This window comes from Hippopotamus amphibius, chromosome 12 (assembly GCF_030028045.1).
Source record: "Hippopotamus amphibius kiboko isolate mHipAmp2 chromosome 12, mHipAmp2.hap2, whole genome shotgun sequence".
NCBI lineage: Eukaryota > Metazoa > Chordata > Mammalia > Artiodactyla > Hippopotamidae > Hippopotamus > Hippopotamus amphibius.
This window is the reverse complement of record NC_080197.1, coordinates 44,669,210-44,693,239: the sequence shown is the minus strand read 5'-3', so window position 1 is coordinate 44,693,239 and position 24,030 is coordinate 44,669,210. Positions and strand designations below refer to the sequence as shown.

General features: G+C 40.6%; 1 protein-coding gene across 3 annotated transcripts in view; it reads left to right on the top strand.

Annotated features, from left to right (window-relative positions):
- The window catches only part of SNAP25 (synaptosome associated protein 25), a 79,316-nt gene that overhangs the window by 33,685 nt on the left and 21,601 nt on the right, over nt 1-24,030 (top strand). For all 3 annotated transcript variants that reach the window (XM_057702004.1, XM_057702005.1, XM_057702006.1), the window contains 2 exons: nt 16,204-16,339; nt 18,227-18,268. In XM_057702004.1, coding sequence (XP_057557987.1) covers nt 16,268-16,339; nt 18,227-18,268 — 114 coding nt within the window. In that variant the 5' untranslated portion in view covers nt 16,204-16,267. The remainder of the gene's footprint in view (nt 1-16,203; nt 16,340-18,226; nt 18,269-24,030) is intronic.

Sequence of the window (24,030 nt, the reverse complement as noted above, 5' to 3'; positions counted from 1 at the left end):
AGTAATAAGGCTCACGAAATACAGCTCATTAAAAAACTAAGTAGGCGAGTCTACCTTTACTGCGATTTAATAGAGGAATCTTGAGGGACAGAAGGAAGAGATTTGTGGCCTGCAGTCATCGAAAATGTTTCTGTTTTCTTGAGCATAATTAAAAATTCTGGCCTCCTTTTCTTTTGTGTGATGTGGTTTTGATAACTTCAGCCTTCATTTAATGACTTTTAAATAGGGCTATTAAGCACAGAACAATGAGGCTGTAATTAATTATTATGGAAATAATATTAAAAATAAATATATGTAAACAAAAATATGTGAAAATGATCCCACTAAACTCAGAATTGGTAATAAGTCAGTCTGGGATATTATGTAGAAAAATCTTTCTTCATAGATAATGCAAGGGTATAACCAATATTACAGAGGGAGAATATTTAAAGTAGAACAGATGGATTTAAGCAGGCCTGTTATTGGCAAAGCTACAAGCTTCTTGCAGACAGATTAAAGCCATCTTAGGGAGGATGAGATTTGAGTTGCTTTTCAACACCTAAGAGTTCTCTAAGTGAGTGAGAGTTAAAATCAGAACTAGACATCTCTAAGCAATAGTGATGGTTAAAATTGAGATAAAAATATACTCAAAATAGTTTGTTCATAATTTTAACTGTCATATGTATCTATGAGTCTACCAACCATTACAAAGCACAGTTAACTAAGCTACGTATTTTATTTTGCATAAATTAATGGAGAAAAATGAATTATTCCACAAAGGATGTTGAAAAAAGGGGCTGTTGGGAAAAAAATATGAAATTAGAGTTTTAACTGTTTCTATATACACTGTAACATAAATTTAAGCTGGATTAAAAAGTTAAATTAAAAATCACCATTGAGAAAGACTAAAAGAATTTTTGACTGTTATTAGAATATGTAGATATTTTGTAAATAAAAAATTGAGGAACTCATCAGTTTAAAAGTATACACTCATAAAACTTTATAGGAAGCAATTTGGGTAATATGTCTCAAGTGTCTTTAGAACATTTTTTTTTTGACCTGAGAATCCAGTCCCAGAAATCCACTGTAAGGAAATAATCCAAGAAGTAGATAAAGTTTTTGTATACATATGTCCATGTCAGTCTAACTTATAATGGCAGAAAAAAAAAAGAGAGAGAAAAAAGAAAAAGAAAATAGCATTAAATGTCCAGAAAGAAGCCCAATAAATCATAACACATTTATATGATGAAACACAGTGCAGTCTTTTAAAATGGTATTTGAGAAACGTTTAATGATGAACTAAAATTTTCAAAATGCAATTAAATAAAAGAAAAAGCAGGATAATATATGTCAGTATGACCCTAAAGGTAAATGTGTTTTAGACACACACAATATGTACTCATGCTGAGTAGTTCGCTGGTGCTCAATCTTGCTGCAGTTAGAATCACCCGAACAGCTTTAATATATCCCACTGCCTGGATCCATTCTCAGAGATTCTCATTGCATTGCTCTGGGGTGTTGCCTGGGCACCTGGATTTTTTTTTAAAGCTCCCCAGCAGATTTTAATGTGCTCCCCCACCCCCAGATTTGAGAACCCTTTTTTTTTAAATCCCTTTACTAAGCATACTAGGAGAAAGCACTCAGCCTTCCAAAGCAAAAGAAATTCATCTGGTGGCTGCTACAGACTTCCTGGCATAGTGCCTGTGGCAACACTCACCTATTTCTACTATTAAGAAAAGTTATTCAAAACTTGGAAATAAGGCAAAAGGATGGATATAGGTTTAAGGGATCCCCCCGAGGATTACTTAATTCTCTTTTTGACTTACTATTAACTTTTGATTCGCTCCAGACCCTGTGAAATTACCTGTTCATTAACTTGGAGATTTTTGTATGCTAAAGATTTAAATGATTTCTGCCTAGTAGAAAAGTTACAGTTTTACTGCCCTGTAAGATATAAACCAGCTCTATATCTAATTTAGCAATCTCAATCCACCATCATTATATACGAATTATCTGTGAACCAGCTTTTTCATCTAGTTGGTTCCCTCACTAATGAGTTAAGGAAATCTTTGACACACAGTCACTGTATATTTTCATGAAAGTTGTGTTTTTAACTTTTTGGAATTGTACCTTGAAACTACCCATGATCAAACACAGATTCAATGATAGAAGCAGGAAACTCACATTGAGTGGGGATTTATCCAAAATAAACATCTTAGCACTTGCCCTTGGTCACAGGAAGCTTCCTTCCCTCCGATGTTCTCAGAATATGCAAAAAAATCCCCAGACCCTCTCTGCCCACAAAATTTAGTCCTAACTGCTTTTTATTTATTTTTTTATTTTTAAAAAATTTTTCTTTATTTATTATTTTGGGGGGGTACACCAAGTTCAATCATCTGTTTTTATACACATATCCCCATATTCCCTCCCTCCCTCGACTCCCCCCCCACCCTCCCTCGAGTCCCCCCCATCCTCCCCCTCCCAGTCCTCTAAGGCATCTTCCATCCTCGAGTTGAACTCCCTTTGTTATACAACAACTTCCCACTGGCTATCTATTTTACAGTTGGTAGTATATATATGTCTGTGCTACTCTCTCGCTTCGTCTCATCTTCCCCTTCACCCCCCGCCCCCTCCCAAACCTCGAGTTTTCCAGTCCGTTCTCTGCATCTGCATCCTTGTTCTTGTCACTGAGTTCATCAGTACCATTTCTAGATTCCGTATATGTGAGTTAGCATACAATATTTGTCTTTCTCTTTCCTAACTGCTTTTTAAATCTACTCCATATTAATGTTGTGAATGCCAAATCAAGTAACTGAAGAAACCAAATTAATACACTGGTTACTTGTCATAAGCAGCTGGAGATTTGAGTAAATCTCATTCTACAGGTCAGTCTTCAGCTCCCAGACTTACACAATCCCTTCCCAGACTTACACAATCCCTTCCCAGACTTACACAATCCCTTCCCAGACTTACACAGTCCTTTCAGAAACACTTTACCATATTTGGAGCCTTTAGCTGAGATTTCTGATGCTTTGGCTACACTTTTTTAATTTTTTCTTACCCTCTCATGGTCAAGTACTTAATGATCTGGAAAATGCCAGGATGTGAGCTAGGAGCTTTGCTATTTAAATAAACCCTGCAGTGAATTCATTTCTAGAGCAAGTAATTTTCCATGAGTTTCTTAGCTTATCTGTCCAGTAGGTTGGTCCACGATGGGTGTGTTTGGAGTGGGATTGTGTTTGAAGATGCTGGCTGCTTCCAGGAGAGACAGAACTGTTACCTAAGGCAAAAAAAAAAAAAAATCATTATCTCCATCAGAGGTGAAAATTATAAAGTCCAGGGCAAATGCCTGTGTTGTTTGATAGGAAAATATCAATGAATCTAAGAAACAACCATTAGGTTGGCAGTTTTTGTTCTCTCACCTCCATGCCTTTCCTAATTTTTATCCACAAAAGATTCTTTAATACAAAGAAGAGATGGTATTGCCAATCAGAGAATCCCAATTATCATGGCTACAAAGACCCCACTCTTGTGTGGCCTGGCCTTGCAGCATCAACCTCATAAATCCACCTCGACTTCCCTTATAGAGCCGGAGACCTCAGGTTTGGAAAGGAATTTACATATTGTCTGATCCAGTGTCCCCTCTCTCTTTATATATATATGTATTTTTTTTTTTGATGTGGACCATTTTTTAAAGTCTTTATTGAACTTGTTACAATATTGCTTCTGTTTTCTGTTTTGGTCTTTTGGCCGAGAGGCACTTGGGATCCTAGCTCCTGAAGCAGGGAACCCGCACCCCTGCATTGGAAGGCAAAGTCTCAACCACTAGAAATGCCTCGTGTCCGCTCTCTTAACTGAATCTGTCCACCATATGCCACCAGCCTTTCCCTGAATCTTTCCAAGGGCAGGAACTCACTTCATCCAAGGCGTCCAACCCAGACTTTGGACAGATGGCTCCAAGGTTCTTCATTGAGCCAAACTCTATTTTCCTATAAGTTCCCACCAGTACTGATGGTTTTGTTCCTTGGAGTCTGCTGCAAATTGTCTTCTCACAATTTGGTATCTCAGTAATTATTTCATAGATAGCCACAGCCTCCAGAGATGATGCTTGTGGGTCTCCTCTCCCATGACTTTGAAACTAGATATTATGTTATAAGGAAAACAAGATTTAGGATGAAGTCTTCCCTTCATGCAAATATTTATTAGAAAGAAGAGACAATCCTAGTTGGACAACGTTTTCTACCAGTACCATGTCCCAGTTTTCTGTTCTTTTGGACACTCCAGTAAGCACCTTGCATAAAAGGCTTAATCAGAGAAGTTGCAAAAATATTCTAGCGGGAAGATTCAGGTAACCTTGTAGTCAGACCAGACCAATGGTTCTCCAAGTGTGTTCCCTGAACCATCAGCGTCAGTATCACCTGAGAATGTCTTAGAAATGCAGGCCCCGTTCCACAATCACTTACTACCTCAGCAAGCTGAGTTTTAGCAAGCTCTTTGGGTGAGACTCCATGGGCAAGAGAGTTCCCTAACCATCACAGAATCGAGGACCAGATTTCAGCCTTAGGCCAATGGCATAGGTCTGGACTGAGGGAGTATGCTTACACACATGCACGCACGCGCGCACACACACATACACACACATGTGCACACGTGTGCACACACACGCACTATTTATATTATGTGGGATGTTAGTGCCTGAATTTGTCGCCAATTCCTATATTTTGAACACTCAACTCACCAATGATAAAGCATCCCTAACATTCATTATGTTAATTAGCAAACCTCACAGTAGATCACAGAGAAAGGGCACTGAAGCACCTGTCGTAGCTGTTTCAGGAAGGTGGGTCTTTGGGGTTCACGAGGACCATCATCATATCTCTTCCTTGTGGTAACCATTAAGTCTTGTCCTGCTTTTCTCCCAGATAAACAGCTTCATACCCTCCATCTTTATGTAATTTGATTTCAAAGCTCTTGACCACTGTGTACTCCTCCCAACTTCAAGTTAACCACAAAGTAACGACTGTGAACTTCGGTAGATATGGCTTATTCTGTGGGCTCCCTGATTTCAGGATAAAGGCACTAATACACACATCACACCCACACCCACACTCACACTCACACACACGCTCACACTCACACTCCCCAGATGTTCTACATCTATGTTCTGGTTTTGCTCAGACTCAGAGCCGCTTTCTGCCATGCTTCTGTTGCCTCTCTCCGTCCTCTCTACATCGCTCAGACATGTGGAATTACAGGCAAGAATGTGGGTTGGTGGGTGAGTGAAATCCCAAATATAACACACACACACCCTTGATGGCTCTCCAAGGGAGCTGAAGAGGATGATAGATAACATTTGTTTCTTAAAATTTTAACAGTCACGTGTCTATTTTAATGTCTATCAAAGAAAACATAAAACTTCTGATTTTAGAGACATTGTTAGTTAAAACAAGGTTAAGTTTGGAAGGTGAGTCCATTAAAATCAATTTTAAAAGAGACTAAGTTAATAATTTAGTGTGCATTTATGCTTAAATTGTGAAGGCACAGGACGTGTAGGGTTTAGATAAGCTATTCACAAGGATAATGGGTTTGTGATGCGGAGGACCTGGCCTCGGGTGTCTTCACCATCAATATCTTTTCCAGGAAAATAGAAATCATGGTAACCAGTGTCATTTGCCTATTAAGCTATCCATCATGTCTCCAAAAAGAAGGCAAAATTACAGAAAATGCCAAAACTCCATTAGTTTCGCAATGCAAACACTACTGATTCTTCGATAAACCACATATAGCTCACATGCCTCCTCTTTTAATGCAGCAGAGAAAACATTCTATGCCAAGACCAGTACCCACCAGAAACCTAAGCCAGAAGAAACTAGAGTTTGGGTTGTGTTAGTGGAGGGATAATATCATGGCAGATGAAAAGAGTGGTTGCCTCAAATCAGCAGTAGGAAGAGAGCACAGGACACATCGGCCTTAGTCATGCTAATTTTTATACATTCTGAAAACAGTCAGTGAGCACAGACGAGACAAGTTCCTCCTTCCCGAGTTTTCTGATGTTTGCTGTTTCGCTGATACCTTAAGATGAGCCCTAGATTTAGAACTAAAGGATGTGGGTTCCAGGTGATGGTGCAGCCATCAACAAACTGCTCCACCCTCTGAGCTCCCACTTCCCACGTGAGGATGATGCCCCAGTAACCCTCAAGATCTAGCCACTCTCTGATGTTTTGGATGTGGAGTCTTCAAATCCAACGAAAGTCCAGCCAGGACTTCCCACGTTGTTTGGCATGGCTGGGAGCATAGGGAACATTTGTTGTCCCCCCACCTTTCCTAATGCAGTGTTGGTTCCTTTCAGTACCCAGTTTATAATAGTCTTCCGTACTTGATAAAGTATAGCTCACAAGCCAGTGGAAGTTGTCTTAGGTTGGGTTCCTGAGAAGCAGACCCTTAGACAAAGATTTGTATGCACGTGATTTATTAAGAAGGTGCTGCCAGGAGAAACCAGAAAGGGAGAGGGAGTAGCAGGACCTCAGGGTGGAGAGAAGCCAGGCAGGGGAGTGATTGCAGGTGAGGTCCTAGCTTTGGCATGACCAGGAGAGGACCTTTGGAGTGTCCGTTGCTCCTCACAGTGTGTCTCACCTTAAGGGAAAAAAAAAGCTGGGCTTCTGTACTCCTGGGTCCTGTGTTAGCAGGTCACCAGCTGTGGGTCTACTCTGGAGAGACCCAGAGACTTGCAGCTCTCAACGGATTGGGTGAAGCAGCATTAAGGCAGTTTTATAAAGAGGGTCACATGCCTGAGTCAGGAGTGAAATATGCAGAAATTGGGGGAGGACCACATGGAACCAAGTGAGAGAGGAGCAGAGCACCATCAGCATCTACATTTGAAGGCAAGATATCAGGAGCCAAAACATAGAGCAGCTTCCTTCTAACTGTTGATTGGTCGTGAGGGCACAAAATTATTTGTTTCGATGAGAATGAAGGTCTTTCTGCCTGTCTTGGACTCTTTCTGCTCATGCACTCTTGAGTGGAATCATTTTCTTTGGGGCATGTTGGTCTTCACATGGCCAAGTGTTGGTCTTCACAGGGCCAAGTGTTGGCCTTCCACGGATATCGTCCTCCCCTTGGGAGCCAAGCCAGGTACCTTGGGATACAAACATTTTCATCAGTTCTCTCTTAAGGCAAGATTGAGGAGGAGACCTGAAAGCAAAGGCTTCCAGCTCAAGCTCCTGCAGCCACCCTTTAGAGGCAGCCATTCCCCTCCAGCTGCAGTCAGATGTGGCTGTGCTAGCCCACAGCACTCAGTAAATATTGGTTAAATGGATGAATTGGTTACTGTGGTTTGCTTTGACTATGATCAGGGTAAATGAGATGAGATTTAGTTCTGCCTTTCCCGCTCTCCTGGTCAGTGAGTCCTTTGTGCTTGGCTCCTAAGTAAACAATCAGGAACTGTTGCATAATACAAACTTCAGTGCTAAATACCCATTTGGCCACAATTGCAAAACAGACAAAGGAAACATTGGCATTTTTGAAAAGGGGAAATTTAGGCATAATCAGTGTTGGTTGTGGCTGGCTGCCCTATTGCAATTAAGAGATGCCGAAGCTGGCTGCATTGAAATGCCAGGAGACCCCTGACCCTGGTCCCTAAAACACAAAAACCAAGCCAAAGCTGCCTGTCAGTCATGCTGTCATTAATCCCAGAATAGCCCAGGAGAGGGGCTCATTGGGGAAGTCGGACTTCCCTTATCAAAAGAAACCAGATCAGGACTGTATCTATTTATATATCCAGATGTACAAACATAGAGTCTCGTTTAGGAAGGGGGTGGGGGGTGTGCAATGGTTTGGAAAATAAATAAGCCACAGTTAAAAATAATGGGCTCTTATGGTGATCAGTGCCATTCCTCAGAGACACTAAGGGAGACAATGACACTTCTGCCAGCTGGTTGAAATATTTGTCACTTGAGATGGTTCTTAAGCAAAATTCTCCTATAGGGAATGCATTCATGGTGTTTAACCTGGCACATACTACACCATCAGATATTGAGAAGAACATGCTAGGGAGAAAAGAAGGCTGCCATCTCAGATCAAGATGGCCTCCTAAATGCTGGACAACCATGCACTTGCATTTCTAGATGGTTTTGTCATCGGACTAACCCATTGGGTACTTGCAAAGCACTTCAGCCTTGCGTGATACTGCACATGGATTCTCCCATTCTGGGCACTTAGGAAGGACCTGTGGTTTTGTCAAAAATGCAAAGTCCAGCCCCACCTTCATAGATCTCTTTCCATTGGTGGTATGACTGGGAATTTGTATTTTAATAAGCAACTAAAAAGTTTTAGATGCAAGGAGACCTCAGACCACATTATGGAGAAGCCCTAAGTCACTTGTGACTTATCTGTGAACCACATTATGGATAAGATAGTAAATCAATTCATTCACAAGCCATTTATTCTTCATATTTGAAAGATACTCTTTTCATTCAACTAAGAAATTTATTAAAACCAGTAGTGAAAAGAGAAGGAGGTTGAATTTCATGCACAAGAATGTTCAAAATAGAGTAACAGGGAGCCAAGTCCAGTCCACACTTTGAAGAACTTACACAACCATGGACACATCAGATTTAAGAAGTGGCCATTTTTAACAATGGAAGTGTCAACAGAACCTTGCTACCTGTTACCTGCTAAAATTATTCTTTCCTCCGGTCCTTAGTTTAGCATTAGTACATGCACCTTGTAATTATCATCATTTTCAGAAGAAGAATTTATCAGGACCATCCACAGTCTCCAATACTGAAAATCCTCAACATTTCCTCCCTTTTGAGATCTAATGATCTGAAACAGCAAGTCTTAGCCTTCACAGATTCTATTATTTGGGGAAGATGGAAAATCTCCAGTGTGCTTTTTATGATAAGCATTTTCCCTTTGCTTTCTGAATGAAATACTTAAATCTCATGTAAATCAGCCAGTTTGTCCACCTTTTCTGTACAGGACTCTGTTGTGAGACATTTGTCTGCAGGTCGTGTAGAAGTGGCAGAGTGAAGTAACGGCATGTAGGACAGGCAGAGTCAAGCTTCTGAGGTGCGGCTCTCAGCCTCTTACACTACAGCTCTGTGATCTTGATTGGTTATTGACTTGTACTTCATTCTTTTCATATTTAATATGGAGACAATGTGGTTTAGGGCAACACGTCTCAATCTTCTAATACTCGGTGATCTTGTGCAGTAGACAATCTAATTCAGTAGGTCTGGGGTGGAGCCTAAGATTCTGCATCTCCAACAAGCTTCCAGGTGAAGCTGTTGCTGCTGGTCTGGGGACCACACTTGGAGTAGCAAGGGTTTGGGGGACCCTATATAAACTCTCAAGTTTTATATAAAGTTCCTGGTTTGATTCCTATCACATAGCAATTTCTCTATAAATGACTATTATTACACCTAATATTTTGACAAGAGTTATGTGACATAGAATGTTGGATAAGTCTATCTTAATCAAGAAAGGCTGCTTCAAACCTAGGCCTAATTCGGATAATTCACAATAAATAATGCTCCCAATGTGCTTGAAGAGACTTAGGGACTTGTTTCAGCAACAGTAACTGTGCTTACCCTTCCCTTAGAATGAGCACTTTGGATCTTACAGTTGCATTAACCTCAAGGAGAAATTTCAACAGTGAAAATAATAGCACTAGGCCCATCTTTGATCACATCCTTGTACCATCACAGTTGGGGAAAGAGACCTACCTCCAAACACATCCACATACTGGCTCCTTCTAGAGGTGAGGTCAAAAGCCCAGAGAAAACAGGTAGCTGCCCCACTGTTAGATTCTAAGTCATGAACCAAATGAGAGCTCCCACAATTTGGATGTGTGATACTGGTTTTGCTGTTTGGGTTTGTTTTGTGAAGATGAAAGGGATAGGCATAGAAGTATACTCCAGTCCCTTGAGTTTGACCAAAATTGTGTAACATAAATAAGGTAATGAAATGGGGTATACATGCACAATACTATTCCTTAATATTGATAAAAGCTACAATCCACCATGAAAATGTAGCCATTGGGGTTCGATAAGTATGACAATCTAGCTGCAGAACACAAAAACCAAAAAATGGGATGAAATATAAGAAGAAATGGAAAAAGCTGTAGTTCCTATGGAGAATTTGTACACAGAAATCAATAGATCAAGTTGATTAAGGATTTCAGAGAGCTTGAATAACACACCTTGCTATTCAACTTGATTTGATGTAGGTAGGTAGATAGCTAGAGTCAAATTTGGAATAAACTTTCTTTTTAAACACAAATTAAACATTCTCAGAAATTGATCATATGTTAGAATGCAAAGGAAATCTCACCAGATTTCAAAAAGTAAAAATCATGAGTCACCTTCACTGACCATAATGAAAATAAAATTAGAAATTACAAAAAAACCCACCCCTTCTTATTTAAATTTTAAAATATTTTCAAATAGCTCATGAGTTATAGAAGAAATTAAAGCTGAAATCTAAAACTACTTAGAAATAAATAACAAAGACCATCCTAGATACCAAAACATGTAGGATAGGGCCACGGTAACACAGAGGACAATTCATAGCAGTAAGTAGTATACTGTATCAAAAACAAGAAAAAATGTAAAATGAATCTTTTGTCAGTTCTACAAGTTATAAAAGGAATAATACAATAACACATCTTAGAAAGAAAAGAGAAATAAACTACGAATAAAGGCAAAGGAAGAAAGAACTGGAGATTAAAAACAAGTAGAGGTGATAGATAATATCAAAAGATGGGATATATTTGAGATGTACTTGTCAGATTCCTTAAAAAACTAATAACAGACTTACCATATGATCTAACAGTCCCACTCCTGGGCATACATCCAGAAAAGTCAAAAACTCAAATTCAAAAAGATACCTGCACCCCAACATTCATAGCAGCACTATTTACAATAGCCAAGACATGGAAGCAACCTAAATATCCATCATCAGATGAATGGGTGAAGAAGACATATAATGGAATATTACTCAGCCATAAAAAAGAATGAAAAAATGCCATTTGCAGCAACATGGATGGACCTAGAGATTATTATACTAAGTGAAATAAGTCAGACAGAGAAAGGCAAATATCCTATGATATCACTTATATGTGAGATCTAAAAAAGAAAATCATACAAATGAACTTATTTACAAAACAGAAATAGACACAGACATAGAAAACAAACTAATGGTTACCAAAGGTGGAAGGGGGGTAAGGGATGAATTAGGAATTCGTGATTAACAGATACACACTACTATACATAAAGTAGATAAACAACAAGGACCCACTGTATAGCACAGGGAACTGTATTCAATATCTTGTAATAACCTGTAATGAAAAAGAATCTGAAAAAGACTAAATGTATGTAGATGTTCTGAATCATTTTGCTGTACACCTGAAACACTGTAAATCAACTATACTTCAATTAAAAAAGAGATGTACCTGTCAGACCACTATATTATCTTCTAGTATGTAAATGAAACTAAAAATAAAATAGCTTCCAGTTTTTAACTAAAAGACAAAATATCCGCACAACTTGCTGTGAGAATAAATATGCTTTGAAAATATGTTTTCGAAAATGACCCAAATTTATGATCTGAAGTTTATCCGTGTGGCAATAGAGAGTTACCTCTAAGCTTGTTTCCTGATCTACAAAGTAAGGATGCATACCACGTGTCATTTAAGGTTTACACTTAAATGTTATTATATGAAAACATTGAAAACAGTGCCCTACGAAGAGTAGCCCTCATTAGGTGTTAGTGTGATTTTATTAATAATTAAAGAGAGTTGCCAGACTTGGTTTATAAAATCCCTTCTTTGGGCTTTTTGAACACAGTGAGTCTTTCATAAGTTTCTGCTGCATTTGCAAGCCTATCTCCACCAGAAAGCAGGCAGGGTCTACAGAAGGAAAGGGGTCCGTCCTACAGAAGCTTTGTTCGAGTGATTAGCGGTGTAGGGAAACACAAAGATGTAGGTTTCAGCTCTCTTTGATAATTCAGCCAATGAGTATTGATGTATATAGGTTTGTTGGTTTGTCTTTTTAATTAAAGTGTGAAACGGAGAGAAATAGAAGTTAGCTCAGGGTGTACTCCGCCTACACTTTTTCCATGACATTCCTGCCCTACAGCACTTGCACTAACAGCTGATGTCCCCGGCATAATAGCCATCCATGTCTCTGTCAACTTCGTATATCAAAAGCACACACCTAAATATGCGCACCGACCTGCTCTTCCTGAGTGCTAACCCCATATTTGAGTCCAGATGCTACATCGAGAAAGCAGTCTTAGCTTAGTTCATGTGAATAAGTAAGCCCCTTGATGATGGAGAAAGGGTTTTCTCTGGAGCCCGTCTGCCCCGTGTCCAACGTGGGTCTCAAATAGACTTGGATGTAGAATGAGAACGAGAGCTTTACAAATTGCACTTGACATCAAGGGATAACTGCAACCAGCCCGCTTTGTACCGTGTACGTCAACAGCGACAGATACTCAGATGTCTCTGCCTCTGACGCAAACCGCCTGGTTCTGATGCTGAGGCTGGGAACCTTGGTCTGCAGCTGGTTGTGAAAATTTGGCATCTTTACGAGGGCTGTGCAGGCATCCCAGATTAATCACATGGATTAAACCTGATTTGCAGCCCTAAAACTCTGTCCATCAAAGGTAAATTCACTTCTATATTGTACTCTGGGCATCATTTCTTGTTTTAAAGTATGGTCCAGGAAAGACAAACCCCATCATAGGAAGCTCCAGGCAAAGGGAATTTGACAGATAAATACAGACAGAAGAACACACCCTACCTTGCTTCTGCCTATAGCAAATATACGGTGCCCTGTGGACAGGAAATGCATTAAGGATTTCTGTTTAACTTTATTTAACCAAGGGATCAGAAGCTGTTCAGAACCAGAGAGTATATATTTTCAGCTTTGAGGGCCACATGGTCTCTGGCAACCACTCAGCTCTGCCATTGTGACCTGAAAGGACCATGGACGATAGGGAAGCCAGTGGGTGTGGAAGAGCTCCAAAAAGCTTTATTTATGGGCCCCAACACTTGAATTTTGTGCACTTTTCACATGTACAAAACGTTTTTCCTCTTTGAGTCTTTTTAACCATCTTAAAATGTAAAAACCATCCTTCGCTCACAGCCGGTAGGAAAACAGGCAGTGATCTGGATTTGGTAACTCTGACTTCCCTGCAGCCCCTGGTTGAGCCCACTGTTCCCTCTACCCTCAGTGACCACAGGACCTTGCCCCACTCCACCTGGTGACACATTCACATTCCAGGACAGTGTGCTATACATCAGTTACTCAAAGTACAGTTTGTGGGCCAATAACATCAGCATCTCCCAGAGGCTTGTTAGAAATGGAGACTCTGGGACCCCATCTCAGACCAACTGGCCCAGAATCTCTGAGAGTGGGACCTAGCAATTTGTTTCAATAAGATTTCTGGTGATTCTGAAGCCCACTGAGACTTTAGAAGCACTGTCCTGGACCACACCTGGAAAACTGATGTCTTGGAAGCATCAGATGCCACCTGGGGGTGTCAGAACAGTCCATTCATTCATTCAACAAGTCAATTCACATGAACTGAACACCTACTAGGGGCCAGATCCTTTGCTAAACACTGGTGATTTGACATAATTAATAGGGTCCTGTTGGGCCCTTCATGGACTGGGAGATAGTCTCATATCAGAGCCCCAGGGAATAGATTTGAGTGGTTCTGCTTCTAATTTCCTCACTTACTAAGCAGGCTTTGCTGGATGGGGCCATACTGCCAGCTCAGGGAACAGACAGGATGGAGATTATGTGCGAATGTGAGTGAAGTGTTGCATGTCACCTAGATAATAAATGTCATTTCACTATTAACGTCCTTTCAGCTACTGAAATCACTACTAATCACCGTCGTGATGCTTCTTCAGGTGCTGTCTCTTAGGATGCTAATATGCATGGGTTTAGGGTTTGCGGCGGCAATCTAATATCAGCAATAAACATCCTGACTGAAGATCTGGAGGTGCAGTCCATGCCTTCACTTCCCCCATTCTTATGAGGAAAGTGAACATCGCTTTTTCAGCTCTGAAATGCCGTGCATTTGAGATCTGTTAGCTTCATTGCCCACCCCCCAATCACAGACATACCCTTTAGAGCAGGCTAAGGGGTGGCAGCTCCTGTGGTGGTGGGGACTGTGAAAGTGATGAAAGCAAGGTGTCTATATAGCGCTTTGCTGACACTGTCCAACTGCCCATCAGCCGGATCTTTACAGGTGACCATCAGCTTGAACACAGGGGGCCTGCATCTGTTCTTCAAGAGCTGAGAATAGCAACTTTGAGAGGTGATTGCCAAGGAAACACATGAGACCTGTGTGTGTGTGTGTGTGTGTGTGTGTAATTGAGAGAGGGGGCGGGGGGGCACATTGGCACACAGACGTAGAGGAGGGGGAAACAGCAACAGTACTGCAGGTCTGAAAGCACACAGACCTCTGTCTTCTAACAAATTGGCCTATTAAATGGAAAGGTCAGTTGCTGGCTTAGACTGAAGGAAGAAGTTCCACCAAGGAACCCAGCAGCAAAATACAAAGATGGAGAACAGGGCAAGAAGGCGCTCTTGTTTGTCTCCACGTGGAAATCCTTTGAGAGGTGCTCCTTGGAGACTGGAGACTTGGGTACTCCGCTGGTTTCCCTGGCTTCAGGCTTCCACGGGTGTTCAGTGCCGCAGCAACATGCCTCTGGCCCCAGCCATCAGTGAAGGAAAGCTAATTAACAAACACTGGATTTGCTCCACTCTTAGCAAAGGGTACAGGTTTATCCTGCATGAGCAAGGCTTTCTGAATATTAATTTCCCATATCCTTACAAACAAGGTTTGATCAGAACTTTCTATGATATATGCCCGTCCCCACAAGCCAATGAGACTGGTATTACTTGCCCTGTTGAGAAAGCTGGGGCTCAGAGACAGTGATAAACTTGCCCAGAGTCAACCAGCAACTGGGTGCCAGAGCCAACAGTCCAGCTAGGTGTTTCTGACATCAAAGCTACAAGCCACAATATTCTCAGGGTTTTCTCTGTTACCATTTTATCCTGGAGGGCAGATCCCTGTCTCAAAGGAACACGGGAATTTTGTTTCTGCTCATCTCTAGGTTCAGGAGTGACTTGGTATAAATTCCTTCCAATTTCTCTTTTCTAGATCCCTAATTTCTACAATGGAGACTTGTGCTTAAGTAAAATGCAAAGCATTTAAAACTCTATATCATATCATGAGTACATATTCTGGTGGCTAGAATGGAGGAGGTGGGGGAGGGAAAGAAAGGGGCCGTTGGCTCTGGAGAGAGCTTTGCCTGGTTACCTATAATTTGCACTATACAGGATTCCAGGAGAGTAACCAGAAAAATGCTCATTTCAGGACCAAGGGCCCATCCTTCTTTGGAAAAATTCCTATGCACCCCTACGTAAGCCCTCTTGGCAACCTCTGATAACAGCTGAAAGAGACTAAAGACTTCCTGTCTTTTGCTTCTAAATGTCTCTAAATACAGCAGAATACTACTCAACAGCAAAAAGGAATGAACTATTAGTACATGCTACAACTTGAATGAATCTCGAAACGATTATGTTAAGTGAAAGAAGCCAGATAAAAAATAGTCCATACTGTATCATTCCATTTATAGAGAATTCTAGGAAATGCAAAGTAATTTATAGTGACAGAAAGCAGATAAGCAGATGTGTTGGCACGGAGGGTACAGTGAGATGGGATGGGTGGGTGAGTCGGATTACAAAAGGCAGGAGGAAACTTTGCAGGGTGATGGGTCTGTTTATTTTCTTGTAGTCATGGCTTCCTGGGAGTATGCATCTGTCAAACTTCTCAAATTGGATACTTCAAAGATTTGGGATTTATTGTATGCCAATTACACCTCAATAAAGCTGTTAAAAATAAAATAAAAATAAAAATAAAGGTGAGAAGTTAAAGGTATTCCAACCCGGAGAGTGGTGTGTATCTTAAAAAATACTTCATAAGTAGACAAGTATCTCTCTCCATTGTAAAGTAGGCAGATAGGCATTCACGGTGGCTTTTGGAGAAAGAGCATAACACAGAGGACTCCTGACTGTGTGTGGCTTCCAGTTCAGAAGATAACTGAGTCGCGGAAACAGTATGGACAATTTAGATCTTTCACAGTTGAGCACACCTGCGTGTACACAGACAACCTCTCACATGTTCAAACCTGCTTCTTTCCAGGTTGCGTGGCCAAAAGCATCACTGACGCCCCCGCCCAGGCGCCCCACCACCCCCCACCGCTACCATGGCTGAAGACGCGGACATGCGCAATGAGCTGGAGGAGATGCAGCGGAGGGCTGATCAGCTGGCTGATGAGGTGAGGGATGGAGACTTAGGAAGGGAGCAGAAGATGGGAGCTGCGTAGTTTGTCTTACTCAGGTTGAGGTGGGAAAAGGGCTTCTTCTCTTGACTCAAAAAAAAAAAAAAAAGGAAGAGTAGGACTTTGTTTCTTGTATACCTAAGGTCTCTGCAGACAGGAATGGGTTGGTTATAAAACTTACATGCAGATCAGTGACTGAGCCCAAACTCCCAACTGCTAGAAATGTAGAGTCAAGATCCACTAAGAAAAGCAACGTCTTTGGGTGTCTTACAGCCAGCCTTGTGCTGGAAATGGCTCAGTTCTGAAAGCTGGTTGTTACATTGTCCAGAACTTTGCAAGCTGGTATTAAAACTCAATTATATAAACTGACAATTAAATAGATTACATTAAAATCAAAGGTAATAAATACTCAAATCTCATCACGTCCTAATGATTTTACTACTATCTACGCTTTCAAAGTCGTCGGCATGCGTTGTATCTGTAGCGTGAGGATACCGTCTACTGGCGTCTTACCATGAACCTTCCCAAGTTCACCTTCAGTGACGCCATGGTGTACTTAGAAATCAGAGAGGGAAAAAATATTTATACCATAGAATCTGCAAGCATACAAATCAGGGCTTGACCTATTGTTTTGTTTATCCTCTAGACTTAAGGAAGTGGAAAAATAGAAATAATACAGATTAAACTTAAAAGTATGCATTCTGAATAGCACCTCAAATTGAGAAAATCCTCCAGTATTTGAAAACTATGATTCTCTTCAGCAGAGAAGCCACTTGCATCACTGACAAATGAATTAAATTCCAATACACATCTTCATTCTTTCACTTTTATTCATTAATGTACACGAATATATCAACCAGCGTTCATGCCAGAACTACACTTGCTCTACGCGTGCTTAGCTGTGGATGCAAGTGTTCAACAAAAATCAGCCAAAGCTTCCTATGAGAATCGATTGGCTCTACGGAATTTACAATAAAGTGTACTGTGTATTTTATTATTATTTGTAAATTTTGTGCTAGTCATCCTTCATATCATTAAAATAAGACACACACACACACACACACACACACGTATTTTTTTTCTGGAGAGTCCACTGTTAAACATTTACCAGCACACCACTGCTTACAGACATTTTATTTCAAAATGCAACCTGCTGACAGTCCTTCCAGGAACGTGAACATTCTTCACATTTCTGCAAACTCTTGTCCAAAATAAGTTTGTCACTTAAGAGCTCAGCTTTTGAGAAATCACACTGGTGGCTGGATTGTAGTCCTTTCAAAGTAACTGAGAAAAAAATGACCACACTGTGCCCAAGGGACCAGCACTGCATTCATTTTTTTCTTACCTAAGGATGAAAATAATTATTATAGCTGTCTTCTGCAGACTAGTTATTTCAGACATGCTTGATTTTTTTTCCACCCTAAGGCAACAACATAATTTGTACAGATAAGAACTTCCAATTGTGTTTCTAGGAGCTTCATAAGAAACTCGATGTTAGATTCATCTCAGTTCATGAAAAATGATGTTTATCTTTAAAATTCAATATTCCTGATCTGGGGAGGCCAAATTAGTCCTCTGAGTATTTGAGATAATTTTTCATGCCTCCTGCACATGCAAAATTATCTTTTCCAGATTACTTTGTCTTTGATATCAAGATCAGCTTCATATGGTTTTGATTTTATGACAGTCAGCTTTAATGTAGTTGCTTTAGGGAATCTCATTATGTAGAAAGCCTGATAGGAAAGAGATTGAAGTTGTGTTTCAGTTACGAGCTTCAAAGAACATGTGATAACAACTCTTTGTGTTTCCCAAATGAAGAAAGTTTGTCTGATTTTCCAAGACGTCTGGATCCTGTACTCATAATATTTATGTTTTTTGTCTTAGTCACTGGAAAGCACCCGTCGTATGCTACAACTGGTTGAAGAGGTAAGGAATGACCATATTTTAAGATGAACTAATTCCTTTGGCTAACATATTCTTTGCCTAGACCCTTTGTCTTTCCCTAGGCCACTGTCCCACTGATTCCAGTGTGAATGTAGTTACCAGAAAGCCACATAATGAGAGAGATGCTATATTTAAGATGCCAGGTAGCCATCAAAGTATTCACTCTCCCTCCAGCCCAGCCTGTCTTCTTCATAGTCTGGGAAGCAGAGGAGGATGGTATTTCCAAGTAAATAAATTCTCCCAAGAAATCACAAAAGCAAATCAGAGCTATTTTTTAGTATATACAGGAATTATCTATGCAAAATCCGTATTTGTACCGATTTTGATGCCTCTAAATTGCATTCAGTCTTGGCCTTCTGTTTTAACTTTAGCCACACATATGATTTTGAAAATTTTGAATCTATAGAGGCATGACATTTTCAGAAATTGTTACCTTTAGGATCAGGCACTAAAATTCATGGAATGATAGGAAAATCCTTTAATAAAGGGAAACATCAAGTCTAGTCATGTAAATATAGAAGCTCTTTTATATTCCTGACTCTGGATTGAACATCCATTTGCAAGGCATGGTTAATGAATCCCAGGCTATTTTTAAATGGGTAAAATAGGGCAGAGAGCAATAATGGAATCAAAAGGGCATTTGCAGTAAACCTCGCTCATTCCAATTTGGGAGAACAGCAGTCAGCCAGGAAGAATAAATGGATTCATTGAACTTGCCCATTGGGAGAGATGAAGTGGAAAAAGAATTGGATGAGCTATATTTATCTTAACTGAATAAAACAAGTCTAATCGTTTTTATTCAGTGAGATGCTGTTTTAGCTATGCTTTGAAAATGCTTATCAACGTATAAATTCATGTGTGGTTATCCTCTTTAGAGATCTTGGGGGTTTTCTAGCAGAATGATTAAATGAGCCTACTTGCCTCATGCTACTGTAAATTGCTTATGCAATGACATGAAAGGAGAAAACGATAAATTTTATAAGCTAAAAGGAAGGGCAGCCACCTCTCACACGATAGAAGGCAAACACTTTCCTGTATTTCTGCAGCTTCAGCTTCTCAGCTAGGCATGAAATATAGCTACATGTGAATTGCCACAGGAAGGGGTGGAGAAGGTGGCAACCAGGAGCTGGGAGGACCCCCCGGGGAAGGGTGGGGGGGTCCACTGAAGGAAAACTATTATCATGAAAAATGACGGTTTGAGCCTGCAGCATAGCACAAATTGGCACCCGCGGGAAGGTCAGCCAACAAAGGGCCCTCAGCAGTGCAGGAAAGCAGCCTTTGCTTCTTAAGGAAGAGAAATGTTTTCTCGGCTCTATCCCGGGAACACTACTTACACAGAAATACTTGAGGACCAAGAAGGAGCCAGATATTCTAAACCTAAGAGTGCTGGCGAGGCTTTTAGAGTAGATGTATTGCCCCTCACCTGTCATGAAAGTGAAAGGAACAAATCTCAGTAACATCCCCACAGGAGCTCTCACGGTGACCAGAAGGAAGGGAGCCCAGGAGTCAGCTGACATCATTATCTTAATGCGTCTTTATGACCTTCAACCATAGCCTCCAAGGTCATATTTCATTTTCATTTGTGTATATGCACATGTGAAGTAAATGTCTAAACTACAGAAACTATCACCAGTTTGCCCACCTGTGAAACAATGTCTAGAACATGGAAAGTGATGGAGAAATGCATCCAACACACTTTTCCCAACTGGCCCCTGCCCCATTGGTGTCTTTGGGCCACAGACACTTCTTTCTTTGTGTCTTCTTAAATTTCAGGCAATGTTGGCCAGTCTTGGAAGAGGAGTGTCTGCTCTAATTTATTCTGGAAAAAAAAAACAGAAAAACAAAAAACATCTCAAAAGCTCTATTGATTGAAGTAGCATTCTCAAATCATACATTTTTGTTTTTCCTAAAGTGTTTCTCCATCAAGCATGAAGTTGCATCTTAAAACAGGGGGTGAAACAGATGGATGCTGTCTCCTACTTCTAATAAATGAAGGAGGCTATTAGACTGTCCATCCTTAGGAAATTATGAGCAAGGCTTTATTAGACTAGACTGATTGCTCTTACATCCTCCTGGGTTATTTTATATTGATGGTCAAACATCCCTTGTGTCTAGGGCATTGGCTAGTCAGATGACATTCTGCTTTTCAATCAAGAAGGAAATTCTCTTTAAAGAGAATCAGCATTAAATATTCATCAAGGGCAGGAATCATTTGGAAAATCTGAGCATTGAAATTTCAGGATCTCGCCCATGATCCCAAAGTGCATCAGTGCCATATAATGTGAATTGAGCTGGATGCTTCTTGAAATTCAGTCTCAAAGACAGAAAAGGTTACTCAACTTGTGAAGTTTCCCTAAGGCAAACAGTCCCACTTTCTGTAGAATGTAGGACTGACTTTGTGCCGTCCCTCGTGGACTTTAAGGTGTAACAGAGTGGAAGGCATGGAGGCTTGTTTTTTAAAAGAAACCATCATCAGTGTATCAAGAACGATGTAAAGTTACACAGAGGTCAGTGGAGAAAGTTCAGAAAAGCTGAATACCGTACACATGTAAAAAGATTAGAAATCACATAGCGCTTGGTTCCCAGCCTGGAGTGGGGAACTGGCTCTGAAATGGATGCCTTTCAACAAATGTTTATGGAATGCCCTACTGGGGGTGAAAGATAAAAACTGATATCATGCAGGGAAACAGATATAAAAATAGCTCTCCAAATTCAAGGCCACACCTGTCTCAGGAGCACAGAGAAGGGGACAATGAATTCTAGAGGGAGAATCAAGAATGTGTTCTCAAGGAGGGACTATTTGATTCCAGGCAAAAAAATTAACTCTGCTAATACTAACTGCAGGAAACGGGGTCTATACATGAATGTCTTGGGCTATAAAACAAAGCAAGGAAAAGCTACTCTGCTGTAGAGCAGGCTGATCCGAAAGCCCCACACAGAGCTTTCAGGGAGTGATGGTTACTGAGGGCTCCCCAATATTTAAGGGTGTTTTAGCATCTTTTCTTTTCATTCCAACTTATTTTTCAAAACACTTTGGTCACAAGAAGAAAATAGGTATTCTACAGCTATGTCTTTGTTATGCCAGACTTTCTACTAAAGGTGGAAAATTCAGGCTGAGCAATTGTTTTCAAGTAGTCAGACGAGGGGTCTTTCGGAACTCTAGCAGTTAAGAGAGTACCCAGACTGTCCTGGTTTTAGCTCAGATGTATTGGATTTTGGGGAAAGCATTTTAGGATGACAAAAGACTTTAAAATGTTCTATAAACATACTCTTAGTTCATCAGCAAGAAAAAAATAGGAATAGAGAAATAAAAAGTAAAAAAGAAATGAAAAAAAAAAAAATCACTGACATGTCCAACTCCCCCTGTTCATAGGTAGACAAATTTCTCAGGAATCTCAAACAGGAACCAAGAATTGAGCTAAGACAAGAATAGAACAGCCTCCTCTCCCTCCTAACTATTAAAACATAACACTCCTTAAGGAATCAGAGAAAGTAATGTTCTGCCTCCCCCGAGATATCGTCCCCATCCCTATCCTTTCTCTCTTGCCCTCCTAATTCCTCTAAAGGACCATCCAGTTGTTTTGGTAAAAGTTATCAGCAAAACAGTGGAGCCAAATATAAGTTCTAACATTTACTGAGAACCTACTATGTGCCAGATTCTGTGCTCAGAGCATAGAATCTAATTTAATCCCCATAGTCACCTTTTACTACGGCTTTGCTCTCCACTTTACCAAGGAGGAAATTGAAGTCCACAGTGGGTAAGGAACTTGCTTGAGACACACAGATGCAAACGACAGAGGTGAAATTCAAACCCAGATCAACCTGATTCCAGAGTGTGAATTCTTACAGCACTTCCCTTCCACAATATTTTCAAAAATTTTGAGAATTCCACAAAAAGCAAAAGGATCTAAGGAAACAAACACAGCAACTCATTCTAAACAGATTGAGATTCCACACAAATGAAATCCTTTATCTCAGTGTTTAGATCACAGCTTCGCATGGAGTTGAACTAGTAGAAGCTTTTACTTACTGTAGCTCATTTTGTCTTTATAAGTCCTGAGAAGTGAGGGAACTGTTTCTGACCCCGGTCTGACAGCTAGGAAAGCCAAGACATAGAACAGTTGACTCTAGAACAATAGAACTGGAAAGATAAGTCTAGAATTCAGAGTTACTGACTCCTGGATGCCAGCTCTGTCCACTTGACCAAATTGCGTCTGAATTGTGAAGCACAGTTGAGAAGCCATGCGTTTGTCTGGCCCTTATTTTAGTGCCTGGGGCAGAGTGGAGGCTCAATAACCAGTTAGTGAATGAATGAAGGAACAAACAGAGTGAGTGAGTGAACCAGCCTAGCAATCAACCCCCAATCTTGTTTAGCATCTGTCTGCGTATCTTAAATATGAAGACTCTTCCCCCGTCTCACGTCCAGCTAACACGATCCAGCATTCCTGACTCCCTGGTCTGTGCTTACTGCTTCTGTTCTCCCAAATTGGGGCATGAATGTTCTGTGAGTCATTCCAGTGCTGAAACATTGAGCACAAGTTGAACAAATAGGAAAGTATACTTGCAGGGCACCATGTAAAATAAATGGGTAGAGCAGAAAGAGTCAACAGACGAGAGCTAGTTCGACTAAACTGAAATCACTCACTTGTTTCCCACCCGTTGTCCCCGGTAGAATGGATCTCATGCATGGCCTTGAGTTGGGTCCCCAGAGGAGAAGATGCTCTCTGAGATGACTCTGTTCTCACCAGAACTTGCATTGTCACATCCACATGCCTGAATGAGCCATCTGCTTTTTGCAGTTTTTTCTCACAAGCAATGGCTAAAATTTGCAGAAAAGAGGCACAGAAATTGTTGTAATACAGGTTAGTGTAGATGAATCTCCATTTACAACACGTTTAAGAGAAAAGATTTTGAAATGTTTTATGGGGTATAGAATCTTGCTGCTCGATGTACGTCCCTGCACCAGCCAGCATCAACAAGCTTGTTCAAAATGCAAAATCTCAGGCTCTACCTCAATCCTACTGAGTCAGAATCTACATTTCAACAAGGTGTTTCCTCTGCAGGGAGTTCATATGCACATTAAAGGTTGAGAGGCGGTGGTCTAGAAGCTTCTGAAGCTAGTCAGTAATGATGATATATTTAGTTTGCCCAGATATCCTGCTATAGATGCAGTTTGTGAAGGTATTTATTTTATAAACGCTGGGGTAACACTAACTATAGGCCAGGCACTGCTCTAGAACATGCTGCCTATTAATGCATTGAATTCGCATAACAACTCATTGAGGTATGAACTGTTATGATCTCAATATTACAAATGAGAGAACTGAGGCACAGAGCAATTACGACATTTGCCTGAGGTCCCACAGCCAGGAGAAAAAAATCACCAGGATTCCAGGGCAGAGTCTAGCTCCAGAATCTGTGCTGTCAACGACTCATGAAGTCATCCTGAGCCATCACTCTCCAAACTACATCCTGACTTTGCAGCTAAAGCTTATCAAAATGTGTTCAAACAGAAAAGATGCATGCACCCCAGTGTTTTAGCAACATTATTTACAGTTGCCAATGTATGGAAACAACCCAAGTGTCCACCAACAGGTGAATGGATAAAGAAGCTGGGGGGGGGTTGTATATATATATATACTATTCACCCATAAAAAGGAATGAAATTTTGCCATTTGCAGCAACATGGAGAGACTTGGAGGGTATTATGTTAAGTGAAATAAGTCAGACAGAGAAAGACAAAT